Here is a 9,409-nt window from a genome sequence, read left to right on the forward strand (position 1 = left end):
TCTGCCCCGACAAAGCTTGCCTGCAGTCCTTGGTGGTGGTCTGTCACTACGTGGATGCATTCTTCCCTAGCACGGCATAGAGCAGGTTAGCAAGGAAGCCGGTACGAGGAGGAGAAGGTGCTACTGAGAGAGAGAAGGGAGAAAACACCAAACCCCAAACCTTCTATTTTTCATTCATTGTACAGTAGCTGAAGTCCTGAGTAGGACGGGTGTAAGAAAAGGTCCTAACACACTTCTTGCCATACTTTCATGCAAGTAGAGTTGTTGGGCAACATTTTTACCTGACGTAAAAAAGATTCTCTCCTTACAGTGTACAGTTTACTGTCCAATGAGGAAATTGAAGATTGTCAGCATCTGTTATGATGTTATGAAGGATGACTTTACCCCCTCATGGGAAGAGCTCTTCAAAACAAAATGGGAGTTTAAAGAACAATTTTGGGGCTTGGTTAGAAGCAACACAAGATCTTAAGCAGCATAACTTACTATTCTGCTGACTTACTCTTCTACCTGACTTGTCCATAAGTGCTAAAAGTCCCCGTGAAAGTTCAAGTGGCTCCTCTCAGTGTACTGTAGGCATTTTCTCCTCTCTAGGGAGAGCCTTCAGCAACTGCAATACTGTTAGTATCTTAGCTGGGCCAAGTAGTTGAGCTGATACAATCGCTTGTTTCCTCCCAAAGCAGTCACCTTTTCTGGCTCTGGCACGCATGTGACCCCTCTCTGAGCCGATTCAGCTTACCTAAGTGGGCAGCAGATGAGCCCCATGGAAGGAAGAGGGAAGAACTGAACCATCTTTTCTAACTGCGCAACAAGGTGTCGTCCTAGCAGGGGCTCTGCTGAGAACAGGCAGAGGTCATGCACAACACACCCTTGTCTGTTCATCACCGTCCCAGAAGACACTGCAGGAACAGACGCCAGAGGTGCTGAAATGTTTGACGCTGGGGGGGCACCGATAACTGCAAATTACTGCCCCAAAATCTCATCTGGCTTTGCCAGCACGCAGAGAGCTGGGCACAGTAAGACCTCAGTACTCACCCACACAGCATGCCAGACACTGTTAAACAGTGGTTCGTTTTATGAACAGAGGTACACGAATGTCACAGAAGACCAGAATAAAGATGAATATAAACCAAAATTATTTTCTTGGCAGGAATTAGTAACTTGAACTTTCTTACTGGCAAATGGACATTTCTGTGGTGAAAAAATGTTTAAGGTAAGAGCGTTAAATTCACAGAATTTTATATGGGGAGCAAAAAGCCAAGTTTTTCTTTGGTGTCTTACTTCACTGGAGAAATAGGTTCCTGAGCACCAGCCCACCCTGGCTGCCTTCCCTTCAGCCAGCTTCATCACCGCTGGTTTTCTCTTCTGAATCGTCACTTTCATATTCCTCATCCTCATACCTGAAGGCATCCTCAGCTTCAGGGTCTGACTGACCCTCCTCTTCATGCTCGTACGACTGGGCAGACCGAGAGCTGGGTCTTGACTGATCATCTTCCTCCTCCTCCTCCTGGGAATGGCCACGTGGCAGGCCTGCTGTTGCTTCCTCTTCCTCTTCGAGGTGTTGGTCAGAGGGAGGGCTGGGCCCAGCCTCTCCTGCATGGCAAGGCTGGTGAGCATGAGGGCTGGCTATTCCCTCTTCCTCATCCTCCACCTCACTGCACTGGCCACCCTGGCTGGAGGCTTCAACACCATTCCTCTTCTCTCCCACCTCCTTGCAGGACTGCTGGGACTGAGGAGTGCTGTCAGGTGCTTCCTCAAAGGATTCCCTTTCTTTCACTTTATCCTTGATCACTCTGAAAAGACAAGTTGCAGGTGTGATGTTATTTTCAGGTAGGATGCTTTCCAGTATGTTTTAAAAGGAATACTACCTCCAGGTTATCTAGGGCAAAACCCTGTAGACTTGGCTGGTGTGGAAGTGGTGAAGGAAAAGGGAAGGGAGTGGATACTAGAGCCTTGTTTTACATTAGAAAGTCACTCAATAGTATTGCTTACATATTTCAATTTTTTTTCATTTCCACTTCCTTTGATCTAACACCCAATGAATACTGAAAAATATTTTTTTTATAAGGTTTATTTTAAAAATTCTGTAAAAGCAATGCAGAATGAAGTGACTTACTAGCAACTTCCCAGAATTTTTGGTGAAAGAAACAAATTAAAAAAAAAAGTTTCTCTTGATTTTGCTTTCAAGTGCAAAACATAATATATCCAGTGCTGTTCTCTGGTTTATTTAATTCAGGAAAAGCAATTAAAAATATACTAATGCTAGCATTAATAATGCTAATGACACAGTCAAATATTTAGCTGGGAAATACTACAACAACAAACCCCTCACATGAAAAATCATTTTCTAATTACTAGGTATTGGCAAAAAAATGGCGCCTTCAGTAGTCTCTACCTTTCTCTGGCATCAGTGGTGTTATTAAAATCTTCAGCACTGGAGCACTGGAGCAACTTAGTTGTTTGTTCTTTCTTTGAAAGAAACCCTGGGCATATCCCCAGCGCTCTCAGTCTGTTAAAATAGTGCTTTTCTGCAGCTATTCTGGCATTTTTCTGTAGGAAAAACACAATGGTTATGCGTTATCTAAATGCATGATATGACTGTCTTTTGATACTCGTTTATATGAATACTGTGTTTCATTAATTGCATCCGACAAGTTGAATGATGATGCGCTGCAGGTAAGAATGGCAGAACAATACTTGACAATTCTACACCAGATTTTCCTTTTCCTATACTCTGTATACAGCTATTGAGGGAGGAAGGAAAAGATAGGAACATGTAGAGAATCAGATGTAGTCTTCCCAGAGCTTCTCCCTTATCCCTGCTCTTCCCCTGTCCCCTCTCTGGGAGCTGCTACCCTAACAACACAGTACTGATGCAACTTCTTGCAGCGCTATTTAACAAATTATGGGGATGTGCATCTCTGCCTGTGGCGTAAATTCTGTTCCTCCAGGTAGTACGTGGATTTGTCCTCCGATCTACACAGATGCTCCTGCCCCGCAGCGACGGCAGACCGGGAAACCCGCACAGGCAGAAGGGACGAGGGAACCAGTGATCCATGACTCGCTGCCCCTCTGGGTTTGGAAGCAGGTCAGGGACCATGCTACCAGCTCGTGGAGAAATGGAGAGGTAACAATACTGCACCTGAGCTTTACAGCACACTCTAACGCTACTTCATTTTCTCATCTCTTCCTTCCCAACTTAAACCTCTCACATCTTTGCTTTGATTCTTCGTTGTGTTTAGAGTCACCCGTGTTGTAACCGAGTCGGACAGGACATTCAGAGCAGCCGTCTCTGCTCCCCGTGCAGGCAAGCCACGAGTGCTCAGTCACAAAATCTGTGACGTCTATATGGAGACGGGGCAGCAGAGATTGAAACGGACAAATACCGGTCTCTCAAGTATTTTTCAAATATCTTCTCAAAATGTTTGATGACTACCAATGCCTTATGCAGTGTCTGAAGGTAAGATTCAGAAATACAGAAGTAGAACAACCTGAGCGACTCTTTCAAAAAGCAATGGCCTTTGATTTACTCTTTCTTCCATTTCTTGCAACTCTTGCAAATATTCTTGCCTTCTCTGCTTCTCATAATTCCTATGTGAAACAGAGCACAAGAGAAATCATTATTAATTTATAACACAAGAAGTAATTTTCTACAGCAGCTGGAAGTTAAATTGTTCGTAACAAACTAAATATTGTCCTGCTTAAAGATACATAAATGGTAAGTCCTTTTACAGCGGTTATTGTCTCATTTTCACAGCAATTGCTTGCCTGTAACGACCAAACAAAACTGTCTCTGAAGCAGCCACTTTGGATAAGCCAAGAGGTCCTGGCTAGTGAGGTGAAATAGGGGCTGAGTTTTGATTCTTAGGTTTTTTTTGGATACTTAGGGTTTTTTTTTTTCCCCCAAGTGTAGACACCTAGGTTATTTTCAAATGCTGATTTTGCAAAGACATTCCACCTGTCCTAAGCAAAGTTAAACAGTTTGAAATGACTGATAAAATCAGAATACACAAGAAATTAATATAATTAAATAAAAAACAGTACTTTAGGGTAAAGTTTGATGATAAGAATCTTGCAGCTTTACCAGTCTGTCTCACAGAAGGAGTGGTCACGTTCTGGACCACAGTGCACTTTTATCCCTAGTTGGTTTGTCAAGGGCCCAGTTCATTTAGCCAGACGATGAAACTGTTGATTCATCAACCGAAACGACATCTCGGATCACAGGACGCACTGGATAATCCCGGTAGCACGGGGTGTAATCCTCGGTGTGCGACACAGGCGCCTCGTCGTGACGTTGGCTCTGCGCTGGGCCAGCTCTAGCACTGCTCACTCAGACCCCGAAGGGCAAGTATGGGAGCTAGGGGACATTTTACACTTCTGACTCCTCCTGCCTCTTTCCCCTGCCATCCTCGGAATTTCTGCAATGTGGCTGTGCATTAAGGCAAGTTATTCACCATTTTCAGGGAGTGAACTTCATTGTTGCTACTCGCTTGCTCTCTCGGGCGGCTTTCTACGAACCTAATTATCTGTTAGAAGAGCACTTACATTAATATACCTTATTACCCAGCCTATGCTGAAATAAGCATTATCAAGTTAAGCACTTGCACCAGCCTTAAAGCATCAGCACTAGGGAAGTAATCTTGCTTCCTAATAGCATCATTTTATGTGCAGACAAGAATTAAGCACGAGTGTTTCACAATACTCCTGAAATCTGATTAAGCTGAATACTCTAATGCCAAGTTCGCTGTTGAATGAACTCAAATCAAATCTGTAAACACACCCACACTGCCTCTCTTAATTCTCCACCTTGCTGCTGCAACTCAAATCGTTTTCTGCTTCTGCCCTAGAGTCAGCAGATCATCTGCCCAGGACATTACACAGCTCCTGTTATTAACACCATCTCCTGGTTGTGTTCTAAAAGCAACCGCGCTTGAGCGCCAACCCTTAACAAAGGGGTTAGAAGGGGCTGCCCTCCTCGACCCGCCGCGCTACCGCTGCATCTCTGCTCTCCAGCACCCTGCGTAAGCCCTGCTTCTCCCAAACCAATGCTTCCTCCCAGGTGTGCTTCGGCTTCAGCTCTGGGGTGGGTGGGCACAGATGGATGCTGGACAGCCACTGCCCGTCGGTGTGGCCAAGCCTGTTCCAATGCTGCTCCTGGTGTATCCTGGATTACGCTGCCGCACTCGGTGATTTCGGCACGTGCGAAGGCACATGCTTCTGTTTCTGCTGCGTTCTCTCTCCCTGCTCACAGCAACACTGGTGGTGAACACCACTGCGAAGTCTGCTGGGGGAAGCACGTGCAGCACTGTCTCGCAGGTGGTGTGGCTACACTATTCCTGCAAATTTGCTTGTAACAGCCCAGAGTTTAAAGTCTATTTAGAATAAATCCTCAGTTTTCTATTTTAGCTATAAAAAAGAAGAGACCCATGTAAAGGAAAAAAAAAAAAAAAAGAGGAAAACTTATTTGTTACCTTCCAACTCCCAGCCATGAAGACAGCTCCGGCCTCCACCCTCATTTCTGAAAGTTCTCTATCCGAGGCTACATTCTAAACGCTTTAAAGTTTAGCATGGCAGTTTAAAAATTGCTCGCCCAAGCTGTGAATCCTGTAACCAGGCCTATCCCATCATCACTCACCCTTGTGTCGTTCTGCCCTGCTACTGTTGGCTGCTGGCAATTTGCCTGGTTACTGGAAACGAGGATTCCTGGTTGCTGCCCAAGAATCCCGCTTATGCGTGAAGCAGCGGGAGCAGAGCAGTCAGTGCCTCACATCCCCACCTAAGAGCAGCACCTTACGCGGGCGACACTGCCGCAGCGCTGTCGTGCCGGGACAGGTTACAAACCTCACTAAAGACTCTTTCAAACAGGACACACTTTCTAGGATTAACAAGAAGAGGAAGCAGAAATGGTTAAATGAGCCTCAAGCACAAGGTCAAGCAGCAGTTCTGGAGTTAGATCAGCATCAAAGAGCAGGAGCCATCCGGACTGCTGGCTGCCGGCACGCTGAGAAGGCCCTGATGGTTTTCCCCGTGCACCACTTCTCTCAGTTGTGTAGAAACAGTCTTTGAATTTCTGTCTCCACTAAAGCTAACTTTGGGTCCCGTTCCTCCTGAGCAGCAGCCTCCTGCTTAACCGTTGATACGTGTGCTAAGTTAAAACAGCCTTCCTGCTCTAACTTCTTCCTCTTAAGCGAGGACCTGCTGGGACAAAGAACTGAATCGTGAGACATTTGTCACTTGAGGAGACCGCTAGCACCGACGTTGTACCAACAGCCATCAACCTAGCAGTGCAGGGATAGTCTGTAACTACGTTATTCCTTTTCCTTTGGATTTTTTAAACTTCTTAACTGGTATGTCGGTTGAGAAAATGCAATGAGCCTGCTGTTAGCTAATCTGTAATACTCTAGGGTGGAACATATAGACTGAAGTCATTAGAACATGCAACAATTTCCCAGTTGAAATACTAAATCTGACCACTGTTTTTACTAGCTGCTTGTACAGTGTATAATGTATCCAATGTGTAATTATGTAAACTTAGACTATGCTACTTTTTACATTGTATGTTTAACATACAACGTAGAACGGGAGTTCCGGATTCAGGGGAATGCAACCAAATACCTGAGTGTTTTTAGTTTGGATTTAGACATCTGAGCTAGGCTCTGATGTGGGTCATTGGCCTCAGCCCGAGCTGTTACAATTTTCTGGAGTTTTTTCGTTCTTTGTTTCTGCTTTGTGCTGTTCCTTTTTTGTTGTTCTTCCAGCTTTCTCTTTTCCTCAAGGGAATTCCTGGGTGGAAAAATAAACTAAGGCTGAATTCATTTTGAAACCAAGAGCAAGACATCAAAGGAAGCTTTGGCAAAGGAGATTCGAAAAACAGGGTGAAAACAGGGTCGGCAGAAGAGGACACAAGGTATGTGGCATTTTAAGCGATTCAGGCATATCCTGGGAAAGAGCAGTCATTTGTCCCTTTCCTATGGACGTGCTGAGAAAAATGCACTACTATCTAACAATCATAAATACTAATTAAGTCCTATATTTAAATGGTTCAAGTTTTCTATTATAATTAATCCTCATCTGAACGTATGAAGTCCTCTATTCAGTGTATGGAAGAACTGACTGCACGTGCAGAAATACAAAAGCAATCTAAAGTATACAAAGACAGAGCACCACTGAAGTAGTCACCTTATGGCTTGTAGCCGTTGTCTTGTGGATTCTGTGCTTTTTGGCAATTTAGGTTCTCCAAATCCCGAGGCGCGTGCGTTCAAAGGCCCCATCTGAGGTTTACGTCTCGGAGAGGCATATGGCCAGCGTGTTTCTTTCAACTTCTCTTCATCCTCTTGAATGTCCTTCAAAATCTTCCCCTTGTTTGAGGCAATGTATGGAGTACGAAGATGGAAAGGTTTACAGACTGTAAGGTGTTTCACTTGTTTTTGTTGCAGGAGCCGATTCTGAAGTTTCTGGTGTAGTAGTTCAAAATCTGGAACGCTTGGTTTGATCTTGGGTTTCTGCTCCATTTCCTTTGGCTCAGTGCACCTGTGTTTCTTCTTTTTATGGGTCCCCTTTAAAGCCAGTCTGCTGCTGGGTAGCGATGAATTACGCAGCAACTCTTCAGCTCTCATTCTGATCCTGATTTCTCTGTAGAGCTCTTCCTCCTTCCGCCTGTCGTTAACAGCTGGACTGTAGACACATTTAGGAACTGGATTGGCTTTGAACGGTTTTGCTTTCTTGTCGGGTGCAGAGAGGTCCCTTAATTGCATTTTCCTAATTTCATTCCTTTGCTTCTCTCGTTCAATGAACTTAAACGGCTTCTGAGAAGCCAGGAGCCTGAGTCTGCTTCTCTCTTTCACAGACCTCCTGCGTTCTTCGTTTCGCTGCACGATTTCGTGGTAGAGCGGAAGGAAGACGGCAGCAGGCACTGGTTTGGCTCGGAATTTTTTCTGACACTCTGCTTCTTCTTCTAGTTGCTTCTTCAATAAGTTATTTTCCATTTCAATCAGTGACTTGGATTTGACATTCTGTTCCTTTTTCCTAGCTTCTCTAATAGTCATCTGGAAAGGCTTGGGCACAGTAACTTTTGGTGAGCAGGCTTTCTGTTTCTTCCGTATCGTTCTGAAGGCTGGCGAGCTCGGCAGGCTGTGTCTGCTGCGGGAGATGTACTCTTCCACAGAGAACCCATCCCACATTTTTTCAATCCGCTCCCTAGCGAATGCAGATGATGATCCGGTTTCGCTGTCCTTTTCTTCCAACGCTAATTCTCTGTCAGACCCATCAGACAGGCCTGAGCCTAAGGGACCGCTTAAGTCGGAGTCTGAAAAGGATCTGTGCACATGTAGAGGCTGATACGAGCTCCTCTCCCAAACTGGCCTTTAATAAAGGAAAAAAAAATGTTGTTTTGAGTCCAGTCCAACACTGACTCAAAGCCAGTGACTCCACTTTAAGGTATCATCATTCCAAAGCAATGAGCAGCGTGCTGGGGGAAGAGAAGGGAAAAGAGAAGCACGCTGGGCAGTCGCACTGGATCACAGTTAAGGACACGCCTGGTGCTTTACCGAACACACCGCCCAGTCCCTGCTGCGCACGCAAATCTCACAGTCCGTTAGCAAGGTGAATGAGCGTTTTTATTACTAAAACTAACTTTTCTGTGATTGCTTGCAGGAAACGGGGAGAGTAACACTCCCCAGACCCAGAACGAAGCCTGCTGTTTTACAGACATCGGTAAAGCATCTGAGAATCTTCAGACAAAAGGTACCACCAAACTTACCTACCACGCGCCTGAGAAGCGGCGTTCGTCTTGCCCAAGGGCTGCACTCCTTTTAAACACAGCCTGTTCCGACACAGGCTTTCCAGTTTCGCCATGGTCTCCGCGTGGGCGTTCTTCAGCTCCTCGAGCTTCAGGTAATACTCTTCATTTGAACTGCGCACTTTGGAAAAGTCTACCCAGGCGTCACAGCCTCCGTTCAGCGGGAGGGTCCGCGCTCTGCCAGTATTCGAACCCAAATCAGAACCAGCCTAGGGGAGACGTTTGTAAAGTTTTCTGACTGTTAGAGGGAAACAGGGTTCTTAAGACTGCTTTATGCTAATTAAGCCTAATGAATGACACAGTAACACCAAACAGACACCCGTACGCAGCGCAGTTACACGGAATAATCATCGCATAATAATTTACATCCCAGGGGTCCTATTTAAAGCATCTCTGTCCCTCTAATCAATCTGTTTATGCCAGGAAATAGGATCAAACGGACTTACCACAAGAAAAAAAGCCTTAACTAGTTTGCAAAAAGTGTCATTTTCTGTTTGATTACTACCCAGCTCTAAAAACAGCCTTCATTTAGGAACAAGACCCCAACAGCGCCTTCTCCGGCCCCGGCGGCTGAGGAGCGGATTTAACGGGCTCGGGCCGCGCCCCGGCCTGTGT

The 9,409-nt window shown here is 45.4% G+C and overlaps 1 protein-coding gene across 1 annotated transcript; it reads right to left on the minus strand.

Moving 5' to 3' along the window:
- Positions 1-1,330: 1,330 nt before the first annotated feature.
- Positions 1,331-9,003, minus strand: FAM161A (family with sequence similarity 161, member A; the record flags this gene model as incomplete). The annotated part of the gene is made up of 6 exons (XM_010150507.1): positions 1,331-1,790; positions 2,393-2,547; positions 3,489-3,588; positions 6,613-6,780; positions 7,177-8,358; positions 8,756-9,003. Coding segments are annotated over 6 exons (2,313 nt in total), but the record flags the coding sequence as incomplete, so codon positions are not given.
- Positions 9,004-9,409: the final 406 nt, after the last annotated feature.

Source organism: Eurypyga helias, unplaced genomic scaffold, assembly GCF_000690775.1.
Source record: "Eurypyga helias isolate BGI_N326 unplaced genomic scaffold, ASM69077v1 scaffold5944, whole genome shotgun sequence".
Classification (NCBI taxonomy): domain Eukaryota; kingdom Metazoa; phylum Chordata; class Aves; order Eurypygiformes; family Eurypygidae; genus Eurypyga; species Eurypyga helias.